Source organism: Heterocephalus glaber, unplaced genomic scaffold, assembly GCF_053883595.1.
Source record: "Heterocephalus glaber isolate CG9 unplaced genomic scaffold, H.glaber_assembly_v1.0 deba00001498, whole genome shotgun sequence".
Taxonomy (NCBI): domain Eukaryota; kingdom Metazoa; phylum Chordata; class Mammalia; order Rodentia; family Bathyergidae; genus Heterocephalus; species Heterocephalus glaber.
This window is the reverse complement of record NW_028258321.1, coordinates 6834581-6856401: the sequence shown is the minus strand read 5'-3', so window position 1 is coordinate 6856401 and position 21821 is coordinate 6834581. Positions and strand designations below refer to the sequence as shown.

Genomic DNA, 21821 nt, shown 5'->3' with positions numbered 1-21821 from the left:
ATGTGGTAATGGATGCAGTGATCTGGTAGCCAAAATACTTTCAGTTTTCATCCTGCCAATTTCGAACATTAAGTGCTTTTCTTTGATCTTCTCTATGAAAGATTTTATAAATACTCAATTTATACTATGAATGTATTTGATATTTATTTATTTATTTGGTGGTGTTTGAAACAGGGTCTTGCTGTGTAGTTTAGGCTGGCCTTGAACTCACTGAATGATCCTCTGCCTCAGCCTCCCCAGCTACAGGCCTGCACCACCACACCCAGCTGGACTTTATGGATTTATACAGGATTCTTCTACCACAGAGAATCTTTAATGTGAGGTGAAGATTTAAAAATGTAAATTAGTACAAAGTCAGGTGTACTCCAGGAGGCTGAGGCAGGAGGATTGCCTAGAGTTCGAGGCCAGCCTGGGGTACATAGTGAGTTCAGGGCCAGCCTGAACTATAAAGGGAGAATCTGGCTCAAAAAAAAAAAAGTAAATTAGTACAAAGCCCGCTATTTTTTCTGTGGTACTCTCTTTTTTTTGTACCAGGGATTGAACTCGGGACCTTGCACTTATGAGGCAGGTGGCAGAACCACTGACCTAAATCCCCAGCCCTTTGTGGTACTTTTAACAAATGGTGTTGGATCACCACAGCAAAGTATGTGGTATGCAATGGTCTTTATTCTTGATTGTTCTACCTGGGGCAAGTGGTAATGGACATTTTCCCACAGCTCATAATCATAATGGTATTGCTGTCTTGTGCTTGGGGAAGTCTGTACAGAAGTCAGTCATCACTAATGGTGGACAGAGTTTAGATTTCAGCAGATATCAGGGTTGATGTCTGTTTTGATACAATAAAAAAATCAAAGTCCTCCTGAAAGTAACTCTTTCCCAGAAGATTTTAAAATTGGGTATTACGTATTTAATTGAAATTCTTATATAAATTGTGTTGTTTTCTTCATGAGGAAATCCCTTGTCCTTAAGAATATAATCCTAAAAGTTGTTACATATTGGAGAAAAATAGAATGATTATGTTGTTATGGCAACTCAAACGGGAAAAATGAAAACAGCACAGATAAACCATCCTGTTGTCATAGCAACCTTAGTTGTGAAAATGATTAAAGCTAGCCTAGAAAGGATGTATTGTAGCTTTAGTCCACTGGAAATAAATAGTTGGGGGGATTGGTTTTAGCCAAAAGTTAAATCCTTCTGGTTCCACCAGTTGTTAGTACTACCACGTATAGACAGATCTCTGTCCTTTCTAATTACAGTTTCAATTCAATTTTATTGCCTAAGATCACGGTGGCACAAAGGAAAGATAAATGTAATAACTACATAAAAGCCTGGGAATAAAGATTTTTTGGTAACAAATTTAGAAAGAAATCAAAACTTTGTTCCTGAAAATGACTTTTAAAAAGTAATATTTTTCTCTTCTTCTCTTTCCTTTTCTCTTTTTCCCATTTCTCAGCCAGTACTTAGTTTTCATTCTTTTTTATACCTTCTTTTATCATTTTAGTCTTTAAGTGGCAAGCTGCAACATAAACATCTAATGTTGTGGCGATTTATAAAGTATTAATTGGAGCATAATAATTGCATATGACTAAATGGATTTGATGGTAAATGCTAAGCATCCTGTATAAATAAAGAAATTGATTTTAGCTCTTTTGAGCTTTCTCTGTAATCAAAGCTTATGTGTTATTTTACATGTCATCATTTCTTTCCAACTTCTACTCGCCCATCAGAGAAAAAGGTTTCATCTCAGTGGAGGTGAGAAGTTAGGAATAAAGCTGATGAAAGCTATGTTTGTTCAGCAGCTGGCTGCTTGCACAGGTTTTTGTGGTGATGGGATGGGCCTGTGTGAGGGTGTTGATGTGTTGATTGGTAGGTGCTGTGTAAATGAAGTATTCCAGTGAGAATGTGTGAAGGGGTTTAAGAGCAGTTTATAGTGCCAGTGAGGTAGAGGACCGTGGGGTTCTACAAGCCTAGACGCATGCTACAAAGAGCCACAGAACTTCATGACTAAATTCCCATATGTTCATTGACATTTAATTACAAATAATCGAACATTCCCTGAGCATGAGCTGTCTACACTCATGCCATATCATATATAACCTTTTGCTCACTGGTAGAGGTTTTATATTTATATGTTTTTTGGGAAAGTTTTTATATTTAATGTTCTTGTGTGGTAGTTGAAAACTAATGTGAACTAATGTCACTTACGAGAAGTGATACTGACTGATTCACAATAGAGTTTAAAGTAACCACTTAAATATTTTCAGACAGAATCCAACTATTACCATTGATTTTTCTTAGATATAAATTGGGTTTTTTTTGTTGTTTTTTAGTACCGGGGATCAAACTCAGGACCTTGTGCTTGCAAGGCAGGCATGGCGCCACTGAGTAAATCCCCAGCCCATAAATTGATTTTCATAAATAGCCTCTTACGGAGGTCATAGTTTTGCCTGGCCAGCCAAAGTCTCTCCTTTCATATTAGGTTTAGAGAAGAAACCTTAGAGAAGATGGCAGAAAGAGAAGAGATGGTGATTTTTTTTTAAGGATTTGTGAAAAACAAAATTTCTCTTTATTGTTACTTAATAATAGTAGGTCATATATGACTCATGATGTAAGATACATGACTTCAGCTATTAAATGGTTCATCTGGCAGACCAAAGATTCTATTAATAAGCTAGCAAACCTTTTATAAAGGATTTGGGGTTTGTTTGTGTTTTGGTTTTTTTTTGGTACCGGGGAACGAACTCGGGTCCTTGGCTTGTGAGGCAGGCGGCGGAACCACTGAGCTAAATTTCCAGCCCTGTTTGTGTTTTTTTTTTGAGACACAGTCTCACTATGTCATTCAAACTGGCCTTGAACTCACTGTGTACCCCAGGCTGGCCTTGATCTCACAGCAGTCTTTCTGAGTGCTGGGACTACAGGTGTACACACACATATGGTTTATAAAGGATTTTGGAAATGAAAGCTGACTAAGTGCCCATATAACATGCCTATTTGCGAACAGGATTATTTTGTTTGAGACAAGGTCTTGGTATGTAGTTCAGGCTGGCCTTGAACTCACTGTATAGCCTAGGTTGGCCTCAACTAACTTGCTTACTTATTTTCTCTCTTAAAAAAATTTTTTTGAAACAGGGTCTCATTATGTAGTTTAGGTTTGCCTTGAACTCACTGTGTACCCTGGAGTGGCCTCGAACCTGTGTTAACACTCCTGCACCAGGCTCCTGAGTGCTGCTATTACAGGTGTGTGCCACCACACCTGGTGTAGGCTGGCCTCAGATTTGCAGTGTTCCTCCTGCCTCGGCCCCATGGGTGTGGGTTGGAGGTGTGTACCACCATGCCCAGCAGGAACAGAAATTTTTGAAGGTATTTTGTTGCTGGGTGTGGTGGTGCACTCTGTAATCCCAGCACTGGGGAGGCTGAGGCAGGAGAGTCCCTATGAGTTCGAGGCCAGCCTTGGCTACGTAGTGAGACCCTGTCTCAAAACAAACAAACAAACAGAAAGGTAAATTTGTGAATCTGTAAAAATGCTTTCTGTTAAAATCTGATGTACTGATCTTTAGATTGGTGTCTAAAAGTGACCAATATCATCAGGTTGTGCATTTGAGATTTATTAGTTTGTGTCTTGGCTTATGATAGAGTTGGAAGGTTAGATTCTTTATTTTCCTGAATATGAAAAAATACTGGGTATACTTATCACTCTCCATTTCATGATTTCTTGTCATATTTCACTTCAGAAATACTCATTTTGGATCCTCGTTGAATATGTAACTCTTAATACTAATGTCCTGAGAGAGGAGAATTTAACCTCAATAATAAAGAAGATGTCCTCACAACGTATCAAGCAATCAAATAACTAATAATCCTATTCTCCTGCTAAATTCCATAAACCAGATGGGGAGGGTAGATAATGCTCATTTTGGTTAATTTACCAGGAAACATGACACTTGGTCTTTGAAATGGTTATTTATTTCATACATTGTAGCTGCCAGTCAGTGATTTGCAAATATGAAATAAAAACACTGCTGAAAACCAGTTTCTTATTCTTTCTTTGGGTCTTTTTTTTGTAGTGGGGATCGAACTCAGGTCCTTGTGCTTGTGAGGAAGTTGCAGCGCCACTGAGCTAAATCCCCGGCCCCTCTTACTCTCTTTATAATGAGCAAGTAATTTTCTTTATTCCTACCCAAAAGTTAAAAGGAGCACCAAGAGGTCTGGGGGACCGAGTTGGCAGTTAAGTGGAGTGTCCCTCTCTGTGGCTGGCTCCGCATGGAACCTCCGTAGAGGAGACTGGCCCCCGAGGGTGCTGTTTGGGTTTGCCTTTGCCGCTCTGCCTGGCGAGGGAGTTTCTCTGTAGCTCCGAGTGCTCTGCGGCTGGGGGTGTGGGACAAGAGCTGCCGGGGGTGTGGGACAAGAGCTGCCAGTGCTCGGGTGGCCGCCAGCCCTTGTGGAGTGTGCAGCTTGTGAACGAGACACCACCAGCCCTTGTGGGGCTCCAACAACTGCTCTGCACAGATGCGGACCTGCGGGAATGGGAGGTTGGCGGGGGTGGGCTTCCAAACCCCTCACCTCTCAAACGGAAGGTGGTTCACTTGTTTATGTTCCTAGTGAAAAACAAGCTTTGTTCTTTTCTGTTCCCTCCTTTTCTTTGTCTCCCTTCCTCCTTCCCGGAACCCTTTTCCTTGCCTTTCTTAGAAGTTACATGGAGTGCAATCCTTCCAGTGCGCACTGTGTGATCATTTTAAATTTGTGTATAGGCCAGCTCCACATAATCAAAGATTGTTACGCAACCCCAGGATTCCCAGGCCTCAGCTGGTGGCCTAGTTATTTCCAATAATATTTAATGTAATAAATTCTAGGGCAATAAAAGAATTTGGATAGTCCTTAGAGCTTATTGCAATGGGATTTGACTTGAATTTAACACAGTGAAATTCCAGTATAACCAAATATTTTTTTGTGGCTGATTTAAAGGCCTTTACATTCAGTTATAGGTTAGTGAGTTTGTAAAACCTAATCTGAGTAATTGCAGTTTTATTGTTACCAAGAAAATAAGCATTTCAAAAACACAGAGATTCTCTTTTAACATCAGTTGTTTTGTTTGTTTGTTTTTTTGAGACAGGTTCTTGCTGTGTAGTTCAGGGTGGCCTCAAACTCATGGCAGTCCTCCTGCCTCAGCCTCCCAAGCACTGGGATGATAAGCATGAGCCACTGTGCCTGGATACATCAGGTGATTTTTTTTTTAATACTGTGGCAAATAAAGTGTAAGTGAACATCCTTTTTGTTCTTACAGAGAGAATAAAGATATCACTTAAAAACTGTATGTATGTTTGTTTACTAAGTTAGTTGCTTTCCTGTATGTATTAAAAATGACTTTTTGGTACAGAAAACATGTGGTTTCTAGGCATTATTATGATACCCTATTGCTTGCTACTGTTAAATATTTTATGTGATTTAAAAAAAAAAATACTGTTCTTGGGTGAAGGATTTAGCTCAGTGGTTTCGCTGCCTGCCTCACAAGTGCAAAGTTCCGAGTTCGATCCCTGGTACCCCCCCCCCCCCAAATACTGTTCTTTTTTTGGTTTGTTTTGTTTTTGGTACCGAGGCAGGCAGCGGAACCACTGAGCTAAATCCCTGGCCCCCCAAAATACTGTTCTTACATCATTCTTTAAAATTTAGTAGTCTTACAGTGAAATCAGGCAAAACCCAGATAACTGTGTTGATACAAATGAAGGAAAAATAGGGGTGGGGATTTAGCTCAGTGGCACTGTTCCTGCCTGGCAAGCACAAGGTCCTGAGTTTGATCCCCAGTACCAAGAAAAAAAGAAAAATAAACACAAGTATTTGGCAGTGAACAAAAGTAGAATGTTGATGTAAAAATTGCGTTGTTGTTCTTGGGAGTTCTTATCTCATGCCATGACTTTTTTTTTTTTTGGTACCAGGGATCAAACTCGGGACCTTGGGCTTGCACGGCAGGGGCCAGAACCACTGAGCTAAATCCCTGGTCCTGTGCCATGACTTTTAAGATCTTTTGTTTTCTGTGCTGAAGCACAATAGTGAAAGTGTTTTTATGGAAAGTTATGAACAAATGTCTGTGTATTAATTTGCTTTGGGTCATTCTAGTCTCAGTGGTACATTCATAATTAGGAAGGCCTTTTTAAGACTGTTCCAGTCTCACAGGTACACAGCTACTCCATATCTGGTAAATCTAAATTCATATATGAGGAGGTTATGTTTTTAAAGCATATTATTTACACAATTCATTGGAATGGCTCCTTTGGAAGTTGGTGGCTCTCTTATGGGATTATGTACTTAAGTAACCCTGCTCTACACAGCAGTAGAAATTCAAGTAAGAGTATTTTACTGCTTATGCATAGTTATTAGAATTTTAAAGCATTTGTTTGTTCAAAACTCTAGTTTATCAGACTGTTATATCTGCCTAATTGCATACTTAATAAAGAATAAAAATCAGTTTAGGAGCAGTCAAGTTTTAATGTTAACAGTTCTGAGGAAGTGTCAGGAGCTTCCTGCCCTTGTTTAAAAGGATTTTCACCCCTTCAGTTCAAATGTTACAGTGAAAGTAATAATTCCTGTCTTAGGCCAGGGATTTAGCTCAGTGGTTCCGCTGCCTGCCTCCAAAGCACAAGGTCCCGAGTTCGATCTCTGGTACCAAAAATAATAATAATAATAATAATAATAATAATTCCTGTCTTAAATCTGTATTAGAAGTATCGAAGACAGACTTGAATCAACGCTGGTAGAATTCTATAGCTGGTAAGGCACTGTGGGAAACCGTTGGGTCTGTCTCACCAGTGGAGAAGCTGAGGAGCACTGATGCTGGTGGACAGCTCAGGCTTCTGCGGCTCGAGACGAGCCTGCACTCCGGGATCTGTGCTGGCCTCCTCTCCTCACTGCAGCCCGGTAATCTCACTGTTCTTTTCACCAGGGCTTCTCCAAAACTTGTGTGTGCAGCAGTGGGCTCGGCACTGGAGGAGGTTGTCGGAACTGCGTGAGTCTGTATGGCCTAACAATAGCGAACCAGTGATACTGCATTTTAATCCTAATGTGCAGGTGTTTTGCAGTGTTTATAAACATTAATGTGGGCAAATGTTTCTTTTAAATTTCATGTTTTTTTCTGTTAGATTATAATCTCTTTAAGGGCAGGGACTCATTTAGTACTTGGAGTCAATCCAAGTTGTTTTGGAAGGCTTTAAAATTCATTTTTCTTTCCTTTTTTTTTTTCAGTTTTGAACTGAGTATATTTCTACTTTATTTTTCATTTTATAAGATTCATTTTTCAAGCATTGACAACATTGTTGGAATAATTGTACTTTCCATGGTTCTATTCTGGGGGTGGTACTTATTTTGGAATTACATTTCTGTCTTCATCAGTTATTTTTTGTTTCAAGGTAACATTGCTTCATTTCCCCTTTAAGCAAGAAGGGACAACTATTTTAAGGGTACAGAGGTATTTCATGAAAGTAAAGGGAAAATGGTCAGGCCCAAGGGCCCAGCACCAAGGCATTAGAATATGTACCTTCAGAACTCAAGTCAGTCACCTTGCATTCCTAGGGTTAACCCAGTTGATTGTGGTGTATGATCCTTTTCTATGTTGCTGGATTTTGTTGAGGATTTTTGCCTGTACGATTATAAAACCAATAAGGTATATTGATTTATAATCTTCATTCTGCCCAGTTCATTCATGTAGTTAAAATTTTCATTAGTTTCAATTCTTAGATTTCCATTTGGTTCTGTTTTTTAATTTAATTTAATTTAGTTTTTTATGTTTTGGCACCGGGGATTGAACTCGGCACCTTGTGCATTCGAGGCAAGCGACAGAACCACTGAGCTAAATCCCCGGCCTGGTTTTTTTTTTTTGAGGCAGCATCTCACTACAGGATGGAGTCAGGCTGGCCTCAGATTCACTGTTATTCCGTCTTGGCCTTGAGCTCTGAATCTTTCTGCTTCAGCCTCTTGAGTGTTAGAATGACAGATGTGTGCCACCTCTTTATATCTGTTGTTTCTTTGCTGATACTGTACTTCTTTCTTGTTTTAGCGTTTGCCCTTAGGTATTAGAGCATTTTTATCCTAGCTATAAAATCTTTGTCCTTAAATTCTGACATCTGTAATTTTGGTATTGGTATCTGCTGATGCCAGTTGCAGTTTTCCCCTCCTTTTAGCAGATAATCTTGGGGTTGTGTCCTTGGTATTTGGTGGTGGGGTCGGTTGAGACAGGTCTTGCTATGTAGCTCAGGCTGGCCTCGAGCTCACAGCAAACCTTCTTCCGCAGCTTCCCAAAACTTGGGATTACAGGCGTGCTCTGCCATGCCTGGCTCTGTCCTTGGTATTTTTAACCACTTAACAGTTTACCCCACCACCAGTGGTCTTTAGTATGATCAGAGTTGTGCAACCACCTTCAGACTCAAGTTAGAGGATCTTTCTTGTTCTGAGGAGGAACTCTGCACCTGTTAGCAGCTATCCTCATCCTCCCCAAACTCCCCAGTCCTAGGCAACCTCCAGTCTGTTTTCTTCTCCGTGAACTTGCTCCTTCTGGACCTAACCCCTTAACAACTTACCCCGACCTGGGCAGTGTGTTTGGTTACTCACTGACTGTCCTGAGCGTCGCTCCAGCAGATGTCATTTCGACCAGTCAATTCTTGTTTGCATGAGATACACGTCTGTTTGTTTATATCAGCTATTTTTTACATGCTTTTTTATTTAGAATGTTGTATTTGTCTTAGATGCTTGTTTCTAGTGAAATCTAATAGTTCTGGTTATTTTCATTTCCTAATTTGTGGTTTTTTGTGTAAAAAATAACCTATAATTTTGTGCTATAATCTATAAAAACTTATTGTAAGTACATTATACATAATTTTTATACTTCTCCAGAACTCAGTGATATTCTCTTACAATATAAAAGAGACATGTGTGGGACACTGAGACTGAATAGGAAGGAAGTGCCAAAAGATCTGCAAAAGAAAACACTGAAAAAGATAGAAATGTTAGTGTATCAGAGAACAAGTCTGTGTTATGAAGTGGAAAGACAAAAAAGACACTTCCTTGTAAATAAGGACTAAATGTATAATAGGTAATGTGAAATAGGAAGAAAAGAGGCAAAGGGGAAGGAAGTGGGAGGGCTAGAGGAAAGGATAGAAGGGAATGGGATTAATATGAGAAAATGGAAAAATAGGAACAAAATCTTTGTAAATAGGGAGGAATGGTGGGGTTGAAGGGAGGGCTGGGCAAGGGTGAAAAATAAGAACCAAGAGAGACTATGTAAAGGTGCAAATTTCCAATGATGAATGTCATTGTATTGTATACCTAAAATGTCCCAATGATTAGAATGAAGAATCGATAATGTAAAATAGGAAGAAAAGGTCCAAAGGGGTGGGGGTAGTGGGAAGGGCAGGGGAAAGGAAAGAAGGGAAAGGAAAAATGATGAGAAATGGAAAAAATGGAAATAAAGTCTTTATAAATAGGGAAGGGTGGAGGGCGTGAAGGGAGGGCTAGGAATGGGGAAAAAATAAGAACCAAGATGCATTATGTAAAGGTACAATTCCCAATGAGAAATATAATTGTGTTGTATACCTACAATGTACCAATAAAAGAATTAAAAAAAAAAAGACACTTCCTTATTGTCAACTATTCGTAATACAGAAATGATAGAACTTGAAAGAATAAACGAAACTAAGAAAATCCCAATGGTGGTCAGTGATTATAATAATTCTATGGGTGGTATTGACAGAGTTGACCAACATCTAACAAGTTATCTTGTAATCAAAAAGTGAGGAAAATGTATTACTGTAAAATATTTATGTACCTTCTGGACCAAACAATATGGAACTTGTTTGTTATTTATTCAAAAGAAGGGGGTTCAAAAAGTCATTTACAATTTGGATTAGGTCTAATAGACTAAATAATTGAAAAATATGGGAGGGTGAAATGCCAACCAGGACGTCCCATCATCGATGTCTCCACCCTTTTGTTTAGTGGGAGGACATTTTATTGAAATTATAACATCCACAGAAAAACAAGAAAAGCCAGTATGACAGTGTGAAGTGTGTTCAAAGAAAGACAATAATGCAAAAGATACTGAGACTAGATACTACTGTCCAGATTTTAATGTTCCATTGTATATTGAATGTTTTAAGGTGTGCCAAACACAGAAAAATTATTGAATAAATTTGATAAAATTGTCATTTTTGTATTTCTTGTTATCTTATAAAAATTAGTGAAAAATAAGCAATTTTCTGTCATCCTTTATTTAAATAATTGGACTGGTAAGTGGTTAATAGTATAAGGGTCTGAGTTTTGTTTAAATCTCAGTAGAGAATGTGCCTGTTTTTATCAGACACTCAACCTGGTTGGGTTTAGCTTGGAAGCCCACATAAGCTGCCTTATGTGGGGCTGTGGCTTCAGTCAGTGTTCCTTCCTTCTTGAAGGCTGTGTGCCATCGGGGTCTTTTTCATGTGTGTGCTCGTCAGTGCCTCTTGAGGTCTGGGTGGTGGTCTCGAAGTTCATCTCTCAGGTCCATAGTTTGCTATTTTGGGGTATGTCCACCCATGTGCACCTTGGGGGTGGACACGGGTTGATCAGCCACTTGATGTGGCTGCTTTCCTGAGTTCCCTTTCTCTGTGCTCTCCTCAGTACTGTCTGATTCCCTGGTGCTCCCCTTTCAGCCATCCAGCCAGAGCGCTAGAGTGTTACTGCATCTGGAGCTAAGTGACGAGAGAATAGAGAGGGGAATGCTGTAAGATTTTGCCTCTTCCCTTTTAGGGTCACAACCATCCTGATCAAAGAGAAGGTTTCCTTCTTTCAGAGTTTTAGGTTCCTGTAGGTCTCTGCTATGGCCTCCAGGATGGGACTGTGTGGAGAGAATGGGGAAAACTCGAAGCAAAATGGATTTTCACCATTCTCCTTGTTGGGTATCCCTTCATCACTCCTTGAGCTACAACTAGAAGGCTTTTCCTGGAGCTCTCTTTACCTACACCAATACTTGCTTTTAAAGTTTCAGGGGGTGGCCCATTCTGGTGGATGTTGGAGAAATAATAAAAGATAAATTTGTTGTTGACTCAGGGCTGTGATTGAAGTCTTCTTCCTTGCTCACCTGTTGTTTAATTTTCAGAGTCTTCAACAGTTGATCCATGCATTCTGTCCATTTTTAGTAGCTGCATTCAATGGGAGATGATACAGGAGGGAATGTGTTTACTCCATCTTACTTGAGACCAGAACTCCTTTCAGTTCTCTTTTTGATACTGGTTTATGCTAGTCAGAAGCATATTCTGCAAGTTCAGTCCTTTAAACTTGCTTCATTGTCCATTTAAGGTCTGTTTTAGTAGCAAAGATGCTTGAAAAGAACATGTATATTGCAGTTGTTGGGTACAGTTAAGTCATTAGGTCAGGTTCATTTGTCATGTTCTTCATTTTTTGCTTATTCTGTCATGTACCTAAGAGAGGTGTGTTAAAATCTGAAACTTATTCAGATTTGTGTATTTTTTCCTTTAGCTCTGTGTACTTCATCGGCGTGTGTGTGTGTGTGTGTGTGTGTGTGTGTGTGTGTGTGTGTGTATTTGTTTCTGGGGACTGAACCCAAGACTGCTTGCATGGTAAATGAGCACTCTACTACTGAACACCCTTTATTGCTTTTTATGTATTGAAAATTTGTTATTATTAGTATATACACTTTCAGGATTATTCTTTTTTTTTTTTTTTGGTACCGGGGATCGAACTTGGGACCTTGCACTTGTGAGGCAGGCACAAGAACCACTGAGCTAAATCCCCAGCCTTCAGGATTATTCTTGATGAGCTGACCCCTTTATCATTATGAACTGGCCCTCTATACTGTTGTTCATATTCTTTGTTCAAAAATGCATGTAGCAGTGTCAGCTTTTTTTTTGGTACTGGGGATTGAACTCGGGTCCTTGTGCTTGTGAGGCAGGCACTGGAACCACTGAGCTAAATCCCCAGCCCTAGTGTCAGCTTTTTTACGATAACTTAATGATGTTTTACAATTTTTCCCATAATATTTTAAGTTTTTTGATGTTTAGATACTGGCTTAGATACTTTCTCGTCACTGAGGCACAGTACCCGACACCCACAACTCTAAGGGGGAAAGGTTTATTTTGGCTCATAGTTTTGTAGAGGTTTCAGTCCATAGTTGGCTGGCTCTGAGGCCTGGCAGAAGAGAAACAGTCCATAGCAGGGTAACAGGAAGGAGAGAGTGATCAAGGGAGGAAGATGGGAGACAGACCCTTCCAGGCCATGGCCCCAGTGACTCTCCCCTTCCTAACATCACACCTCCATGATCCATTCACCTCCCCAAAGCCCCATCCATGAGTGAAGGGGACTTTGGGGAGGGCATTCAGAAATAAACCATAACAGATATTCTTTTTTTTTTTGGTACCAGGGATCGAACTTGGGACCTTGCGCTTACAAGGTAGGCAGTGGAACCACTGAGCTAAATCCCTGGCCCTACAGATATTATTCTTTGGTGAAGTGTAAGTTTCTTTTTGTGACCCCGATCACATTTATAGACAGTTGGAATACCAGTGGCACTACTCACATGCTTTCTGGGCAGCCTGTTTAGCTTGAGGGACTTGTAGTATGGCTACAGCTTCATCACCCATAGAATGGAGACCCTGGGGACTCAAGCTTATGAAGAAAGTTCTGAATTACCAGTCTCTTAAGACATGCCAGTGATTTTACCTGCAAGAGTACGATGCGTGGCATGAATAAGTAGAAATAGTCATTCAATAGTCATTCATTTGCTTTTGGCCTTGAGTGGGGGCAGACATCAACATGGAAGCAGTCAGGAGTTCTTGACCTTGTACATGGACAGCAGTCTGTTGCGTGGGAACCTGTGTCTGTGCATGAAGATGTTGCTGAGGATTGTGGACTCCCACAGTGTATTTATACTGTGGAACGATGTGGGTAGCAGAGTAGCTGCAGTAGCAGCAGTTACAGGATGTGCTTTAAAGGTGCCCTGTTGACATGACTCATGGTCTCGTAGTACTAAGCAGTGGCCCGGGAGCAGCTGGCAGATAGCACAGGGCATATTGGGAGTGGGTGAAATCTGGCGCCCTGATCAGACCAGAAAGGATTTGGTCTCAAGTTGAGCAGTTTGGCCAGGAGGATAGTATGCACTGCAGTTCTGAGTCTTTGGGGGAGCTGCCAAGCCTAAAGGAGGTGCTATAGCTAGTAGAGGTTATGACAGAATTTGACACAGCTTGTACACTTGCCATTTTCTGCATGCATTGGTTAGTGAGGTGAGCCTGGCCATCTTCTTTGAGCTGAGGTAAAGAAGCTACATATAATAGCTTGGTGGCCACACTTCTACCATTCATTTCTGTAACTGTTTTAGTGGCTACCTCTGGGGAGGAGAAATGTACAAAACCAAACCCATTTCTTGTGATCACCCTCAATCATAACCATTGCAGTACAAATGGAGAAAACTCCAGAGACATTCACCGTCAAGATTATTCACATAGTTTTAACACCCCATTATCTGGTAATCCCATCTTGCTTAATCAGGCCACGCTCCCCCGTGACAGCCGCTTCTTACCAGGCCCTGCCTCCTCTCAGCACATCCAGCTGTGAGTGTACCAGTACACTGATCCACCTTGAGCACAGCGTTCCCCTGACCTAGTCACCTAGTCCTGAAGCCCTGCCATTGAACACATGAGCTTGGGGACATCCCTCCAGATCTACATCATAACAGTGTGCATTTTAAAATGTTAACTGTGGTGAAATTCAGAGAACAAAATTACTTTTTTTGAGGGGGGGGATGGGGCATGGGGATGTAGCCCAGGCTGGCCTTGAACTCACGGTGATTCTCCTGCTTCAGCCTCCCAAGTGCTGGGATTACAGGCGTGCGCCACCATGCCCAACAAAATTGCTATTTTTAAAATGAATAATTCTATGGTATTTAGTACATTCAGAATATTATACAATCACTATTTCTGTCTAGTTTCAGAACATTTCCATCATTACACATAAAACCTCTCAACCATTAAGCAATTTCTCTTCTTTCCTTCCTTCCAATCCTTGGCAGTCACCAATCTGCATTCTGCTTATATGGGCTTTACCTGTTCTAAATATTTATCGAACCATAAAATATGTGACCTTTATGTCTAACTTCTTTCACTTAGCATAATAGTTTTTTGGTTCATCATGTTGTAGCATGTATCAGTACTTGGTTTTTATGGCTTAATAACGTTTCATTGTATATATACCAAAATTTGATCATTCATCCATCCATCCGTCCATTAGTAAATATTTGTGCTGTTTGCATCTTTTGGCTATTTGGAGTAATGCTGCTGTGCACATGTGTGTTCATATGTTCTGGCTCCGAGGCAGAAAGAGGTATTTGAGTACTTCTCTTTTTTCTTCTCTTTGCTTTGCTTCTCTTCTTTTCCCAATACTGAAGATTGAATCCAAGGCTTTATCACTGATCTATAGCTCCATCCCTTTGTTTTATTTTGAGACCAGTTAGTTCTCCCTGAATTGCTAAATGGCCCAGGCTGGACTCAAACTTATGAACCTCCTGCTTCAGCCTGCCAGTGCTGGGATCGTAGGCACGCGTTGCTACACCCTGTTACTGTTTTTAATTGTTCTGGGTATATTGCTAGGAATAGTGGTATGGTAATTTTGTCTTTCACTGTTTGAGGAACTGCCGAACTGTTTTCCACAGTTGTAATTTTTTTTGTGTGTGTGTTTTGACAGAGTCTAGCTATGTAGTTCAGGCTGGCCTTGAACTCTCACTATGTAGCCCTGATGGGCCTCGAAGTGGCTGTGAGCCACCTGCCTCAGCCTACTGAGTCTGAGATTACTGGCATGTGCCACCATGCCTGCCAGTTGTGAACCATCTTGTACTCCTACTGGAAATGTACAGGGCTCTAGTTTTTGTATATTCTTGACAATATTTGTTATTTTCTATTGTAGATTTATTTTGTACTTTGATGAAAAGCTCCTTTTAGTATATCTGGGTCTCCTGGCATGCTTCTCTTCTTAAGTATCTGCATGGCTCTATTCCTTTAGGTTTTCGTTTTTTTAAATTGTCATCCTAGTGGGCGTGAAGGGTTCCTTTTGATCCTGAGTTCATTTTTCTGATGACTGATGATGCAGAGCACCCTTCTCATCTGCTTGTTGTTTATTTGTACATCCTCTTTAGAGAAATGTCTATTCAAGTCCTTTGCCCATTTGAAAATTGGGCGGTTTTGTTATTGGCTAGCCTGCTTCTAAAAGTGGCTTGCAACTAAATGTTACCAGTTTCTGAGTTGCTCTCCTCTCTCTCTCTCTCGAGTTAGATTCCAGGCTCTTCTCACCTCCAACAGAGAACTGGATGAAACAAGAAAAAAAAAAAAGCAGTGGCAAAATTTATTCAAGAAAGTAAGTGAAGAGTAGGGGAGAAACTGACTGCAGAGCAAGCTTGGGCCAAGTAAAGAGAAAAAGAGGATGAAAGCAAAAATAAAAGTACACGCTGCATCTGGGAAATGCAGCATGAACTATCACGGAAAGTTACCATAGCAAGCTCTTCATGGCATCAGTGTGTTCTTTTATGCCATCCTAATCTCCAGGAACCCACAAGAACTTCTGCATCCAGGCCCTGAGAGGCAGTGCTGGGGCTCCTGTCTCAGGCTGGTGTCAGGTCTAGGCCGTCTTGTTGGAAACCTTGAGTTCTGCAAGAAGTCCTGTGCCTGTGTGTCCCGGATCTTGTAGTTAACAGTTTACATCCACTGCCCTGTCTAGCCTTGCCATGCCCTAATCTCCTGTCTCCGTTTGTCCTTTTAGCTGTAAAAGTTTGGTTTTTGTTTTTTGAGACATGGGATCTTGCTGTGATGCCCAGGCTGGTCTTAAACTCCTGGACTCCAGTGATCCTCCTGTCTCAGCCTCCAGAGTGCTTGGGCTGTAGGCCCAGGCCATTTCGTCCAGCCTAAGAACTCAGCTTTTGTTTTGTTTTATTGTGGTGCTGGGGATCAAACCTAGGGCCCCAGCCCAAAAGTCCCATATACCTTGTGCACACAAGACCCTTCCTAAATACACGACTTGGAAGACAATGTACACCAGTGCATCTTTAGCTTAGCACAGTCTTTCCTGACAGGTTTCATTTTGTGAATGTGGTATTTCCATTTTTTACTCCTGGTTTTTGTTATTAGTGTCATGTTTTATTTCTGCGCGTATTATGAACACCACAGTTCATTCATATTTTTGCTTAAATTGGTTAATGATTTTGTAAAGAAATTATAAAATGAGAAAGCTTTAAAATATTTCCGGCACTCTTTATAATCTTGTATAGATTGTGTCTATTACTATTTCTTAAGTGTATCTGGAGATACATTTTCTTCAAAAACGTTTTCTGCCTCCCCACACTCTGCCCTGGGTTTTCTTTTTTTTGGTACCGGGGATTGAACTCGGGTCCTTGCACTTGCGCAGCAGGCGGCGCCCTGGGTTTTCTTTATGGGACACCAGTTATGTATACGTTGGTCTACTGGATGATTTCCCACGTGTTGCTGAGGCTGTCTTCAATTTTTTTCCTCAGTTTCATTTTGTATGCGCGTTTCTTCAAGTTCATTGTTCTTTTCTCCTGCGGTGTTTAGTCTGTTGTCCTGCCTCCTGTAATTATCATTCAGATAGTGTGTTTTTCTTTCTGGAACTTTTATTTTCTTACATGGTTATAGCTGTTTTATGGTTTTAGTCTGTTAGTTTCAGCTTGTGTTTTTTTTACTAGTCTATTTCAAGTAACTGATTCTTCCTAGTTGTAGATCATATTTTACTCGTCTTGTAATTTTAGAGTTAGTTTTAGACATTGTGAATTTATTTATTGAATATTTAGTCTTTTTTCATCCTCTTCTTCCTCCTCTTCCTCTTCTTCCTCCTCCTGTTGCCCCCCCCACCTCAAACTTGCAGCAGCCCTCCTGCCTCAGCCTCCCAAGTGCTGGGATTACAGGCCTGCACCACCTCGCCCAGCTGGCAGTTAGGCTTCTTGCAGATCAGTTTTATGCACTTGTGGTTTTTATTGTTTGTTTTTGGTGGTACTGGGGCTTGAACCCAGGGATTTAACATTGACTATATCCCCAGCTCTTTTTAGTTTTCATTTTGAGACACAGTATTGCTAAATTGCCCAGGTTATACTCGGATTTGAGATCCTTGTATGCCACCATATCCAGCTTGTGGCAGATTTTAAAATTCACTAGGATAAGTAGTCCTTGCTTCAGTGTGGTTTATCACTGAAAGTAACTTGTGAGCTTTCTGGGGCTTCTGCTGAATTTCCCAAGTGTTCACTTAGGCTTCTGCAAGCAGTCTGGCTGATAGAACAAAGAAGTCCCCCAAGTCTGTGTGGTTTGTATTTGTTGGGCTTTACAGCACTGTGATAGTTCTTTGCCTGGTCTCGCAGAATTTTACTGTGTGCAAACAGAACTTGACATTCAGGAATAGACTTAAAGGGTAAATTCAGGCATCTGGTTTTTGTTGTTGTTGTTTTGACAAGGTCTCACTATGTAGCTCAGGCTGGCCCTGAATTCAGGGTAGGCCAGGCTCACCTGCAGCTTGCAGCGATCCTCCTGCCCCAGCCTCCTGAATGCAGCGTTCACTGGTGTGTACCACCATACCCAGAAATTCAGATGCCTGGAATGCTTTTCTGCATAGTTCCTTCTCGGGTATTCTTCTCACCCATTCTAGTCTCTTTAGCCTCATCAGTTAAGCTGTTTCCTCCAGTAGTCCAGTGGTGCCCTGGGTCCCCCTTTCTTGCATTACAGACTAGAAAGCACTTCCAGGTAGAAGGCTACAACAGTTCCAAGGTCACCTCATTTTATTTCCTGTCCATCAGGGATTATGTAGGGTGTTTGTTGTTAAAATATACGCTTCACACATACTGTCTGTCACCATAGGAGGGCAAGTATGATAACCAGTCAGTCTCTTGTGGCAGAAGGTGAAGTCTAGTGTTTGTTTTTTTTTTACTGAGTTTCTGTTTTATTTAAATTTAATGTACTAGGCCAGGCGTGGTGGGGCACCCCTGCAATCCCAGCACTCAAGAGGCTGAGGCAGGAGGATCCCCACGAGTTGGAGGCCAGCCTGGGCTGCACAGTGAGTTCAAGGCCAGCCTGGGCTCACTACATAGCGAGACCCTGCCTCAAAATAACTAACTAGATAAATAATTTTTTTCATTAAGTTTGTTGGTACATTTTAGGTATAAAATACGGTTACATTTATCTTTGGGATCTTGTACCTGTACATGATGTAGCTTGGTTCTTATTTTTTCCCCATTTCCTTGCCCTCCCTTCACCCCCTCCACCCTTCCCTATTTACAGAGACTTTGTTTCCATTTTTTTTTTTTTTTTTTTAGCAGACGAAACATTTAACTTTACTTAAAACCAATATTCCACTCAAGGAAGATGAACCCAAAATGCATCCTCTTACACTGACCAACACAACTAAGTACAAATGAAGTCAATGGTGTACCCCATTAGCATGCTGTGCTGTATGTCAATAAAACAAGCCCTCCCCCACCCTGAGCCCTGGCCCCTGGCAAACATAGATAAATGATTGTGCACTGCGTGATGATACCATTAGGTGAGAACTTTGGTTCATGCAGTCAGCTGCCAGAGAGGTTGCACCCAAAACCTGCAGCCCTGCCACCCAAAGTCAGTCAGTGGTGGTGGCTCGAGGTGTCAGCCATGCTCCTTCCACAACACCAGGTGAATACTGTGGTCAGGCATGCTGGTGGCAAAGACCAAGCCTGTGTAATTGTGCCCATCCAGCCAGGAAGCTTCGCCTGCCAGGAAGCTCGAGCCCCTCTTTGATTTCCGGTACTCTGGCAAAGGCCAGCGGCTAATCAGGCTCTCTGTCCGCAAGTCCATGATGTACAGGTAGCAGTTGTCAAACAGCAGGCCAAAGACTTCTCCAAAGCCAAGCAAAGCCAAGTTTGCTATCTCAGGAGTCTTGATGACCCTGAGAATATCATAACTGGCAAAGTCCCACTGGTAGAGACCAAGTGCTGAACTACAGACAATGTATTTGCCATCAAAATGAAGTCTTGGCTGCAGCCAGATACTTATATCCTCAGAGACAGACAATGTCTTTAAGCACTTGCAGTTGATTTCTCTCCCAATTGGCCAAATCTTGATCTCATATTTGTCTGCACTTAAGAGGATCTAGTCTCCAGGGCTGTGCAAGAGAGATCTGACTTTGCACTTCTGCAAAACCACCTTGGTGACCCATTCCGTGTGTCCAGTTAGTGTGTTCAGGCATGTCCCAGCAGATAAAGCCCATACTTTCACAGTGAAGTCTGCAGAGCCACTCACCAAGATATCCAGTTCATCATTGTAGTCCACGCTAAACACCGCCCCCATGTGCCCCCAGAAGTGCTGGGTTCTGGCTCCGGAACTCCATTCCCAGCAGGCCACAGTGTTGTCAAAGGAGCCTCTCACAAGCTTCTGTTCATCAAACTTCACCGCTGCGCAAGTGTGGGTCTGGATGCCATAAATGCACTGCCCTGTGCTCACATCCCACAGCTTTGCAGACAAGTCATCTGACCCTGCACAGAGAAGTCCATCTTTGTAGTAAAGTGCATACACTCTGGCACTGTGTCCAATTAATGATGAGGTCTCAAAGGCTTCATGGTCCTCCAGTTGCTTCATCCTCAAAATAGCCTTCAAATAAACCTTCTTCCAGTGCAAAGCGTCCTGAACAGAATCATCTATCTGCCAGCCCAAATTTTTATAGGCGGTCTGCCACACCTCTGTACAGGCATTTATCACCTTATTCCACTGTTTAGAGACGAGGCAGCATGTGAGTAAAGTCTGAGGATGGAGCCATTTTAACAAATAAAAACTGAGCTCCAGGGGAAGGAGTTTGAGGAAGTCCCGCTTGAGGAGAGTCTCTAGGTTATTTGAGAGATGCCTGAGCTGGACTGCCCCACTCAGACTAATCAGGTGATCCAGAGTTTCATTTTTCTGCAAGTCCATCAGAGAAAGAAATGTAACAGAAATGTTATCAAGCCATGTCTCAAAGTCCTTTCTCTCCATAAGGTTATGGAAAAATTTACCTGAGCGAGCGCCCCGGGGCCCAGGATCTCGCGCCGGGCTCACACCGACTAGGGGCGCTTGGGCCGCCACAGCCTCGCAGCCGTGGCGCCTGGACCTGCGGCCGCTGCTCAGGGTCCGCAGCCTCACAGGGGAGCGGCTACCGGTGCTGCCGGCGTCATCTCCGCGCGTCCTTTGTTTCCATTTTTTCCTTTTCTCATATTTTTTCTTTTCCCTTCTTTCCTTTTCCCTACTAGATAAATAATTTTTTAAAAAGTTTTTTGAGAGGGCTGGAGATTTAGCTCAGTAGTGCCCTGCCTGCCTGGCAAGTGCAAGGTTCTGAGTTTGATTCCGGGTACCAGGGGAAAAGCTTTTTGAGACAGATTCTTGCTATGTAATTCAGATTGGCTTTGAACTTACTATGTAGCCTAGGCTGGCCTTAAACTCAGGGCAATCCTTCTGCGCCATGAGGCTCCAAGTGCTGGAATTATAGGCATGGGCCACTATGCCCAGCCAATAATAAATTTAATGTTTCCGGAAGCCCTCACTTTGTTTGTATAGTTCCAATATTTACAAATTTCAGTTACCATGGTTTAGTTAAATAATACCAGTCTCTCAGCTGTATGGTTCAAATTTCAGTTACCATAGAACGTTATCTTTGAGCAACTATATGAAGTATAAGCTTCTTTGAAAAGTTCTTCAGTCCAGTAAGTCACTCTAGGAAAAATAGCTGGGAGTCATGGTCATCTGTTAGGAAATTTATGCCTCGACAAGGAAGTGTTTAGTTATGTTGTCTCCTTTCAGTGTTAAAGCTGGAGTGCTATTTACAAAATAGGTAAGGAAGTTGGCCAATAGAGAGGAAACAAAGTAACACAAAATAGTAACACTTGAATTGAAATTTTCTTTTCTTTTTTTTTTTTTTAGTACTGGGGATCGAACTTGGGACCTTGTACTTGCTAGGCAGGCAGACTAGCTAAACCACTGAGCCAAATCCCTGGCCCACTTGAATTGAAATTTGAGTGAAAAGTAAACGCAGTTAAAGAAGACATAGCAGACCTTAGTAACCTTGACATTTGATAGACTTCTAGATATGCAGCCAAAGGACTTAGCAAAGGCTAATTAATTATTAAGGAGGGCTTTTTTTGACAAGGTCTTGCTGTGTAGTCTAGGGTGGCTTTGAACTCACCAGGTTGCCCAGGCTGGCCTCTACTTTAAGGTAGTCTTCCTGCCTCAGCCTCCCAGGTGTTGAGATGACAGGTGGACACCACCATGCATAGTATGAATTTATTAGCATAAATGTAGAAAGTAATTGTGATGAAAAAGATAAAGATGTCCTAGTGAAAAAATTATATATCAAAGGCAAAAAAAAATTGGAAGTCTCATGGAGATAATCCTTAACATTGAAAGTACAATAGATAAACTGTTAGAAGCTGATCTAAACTTAGAAGAGTAGTTCAGCAAAGCATAGAAAAGGCTTGTAGAGATTCTTGAGCCCATGGCTTGATGATTTTCATTAGTTTTAAAATTTTTTCTGTATCTCTCATTTTTTTGTTACCAGGGATTGAACTCGGGTCCTTGTGCTTGAGAGGCAGGTGCTGGAACCGCTGCGCTAAATCCCTGGCCTTCAATATCTCTTTTTAAAATTCTCATTTGTACTTGTGTAGTACATATTTATGTTCCCTGTGGGAAGCTGGCACAGGTACATAACACACCCTGATAACTTTTCATCCCCTTTCCTTTCCCGTGCTCCCCCATCGCTTGATCCTCTTCCTTGTTTTCTTTTTTGTTCATGTTTGCAGTACATGTTTAATTTCC

General features: G+C 41.5%; 1 protein-coding gene and 2 pseudogenes across 15 annotated transcripts in view; 1 reads left to right on the top strand and 2 right to left on the bottom strand.

Moving 5' to 3' along the window:
- The window catches only part of Btrc (beta-transducin repeat containing E3 ubiquitin protein ligase), a 187148-nt gene that overhangs the window by 34446 nt on the left and 130881 nt on the right, over positions 1-21821 (top strand). For 5 of the 14 annotated variants that reach the window (XM_087185801.1, XM_087185798.1, XM_087185796.1 and 2 more), the window contains exon 2: positions 6935-6997. The exons of 8 other annotated variants lie outside the window; for them this stretch is intronic. In XM_087185801.1, the coding sequence (XP_087041927.1) occupies positions 6935-6997 (63 nt within the window). Of the gene's footprint in view, positions 1-6934; positions 6998-7040; positions 7060-21821 lie in introns of those variants that run through there. One more of the 14 variants, XM_087185797.1, reaches the window with a different exon arrangement.
- On the bottom strand, positions 11717-13714 carry LOC147825499 (polyadenylate-binding protein 1 pseudogene; annotated as a pseudogene).
- Positions 18314-21498, bottom strand: LOC101726374 (F-box/WD repeat-containing protein 2 pseudogene; annotated as a pseudogene). The gene has a single exon (XR_015440669.1). The product of XR_015440669.1 is annotated as an F-box/WD repeat-containing protein 2 pseudogene (transcript).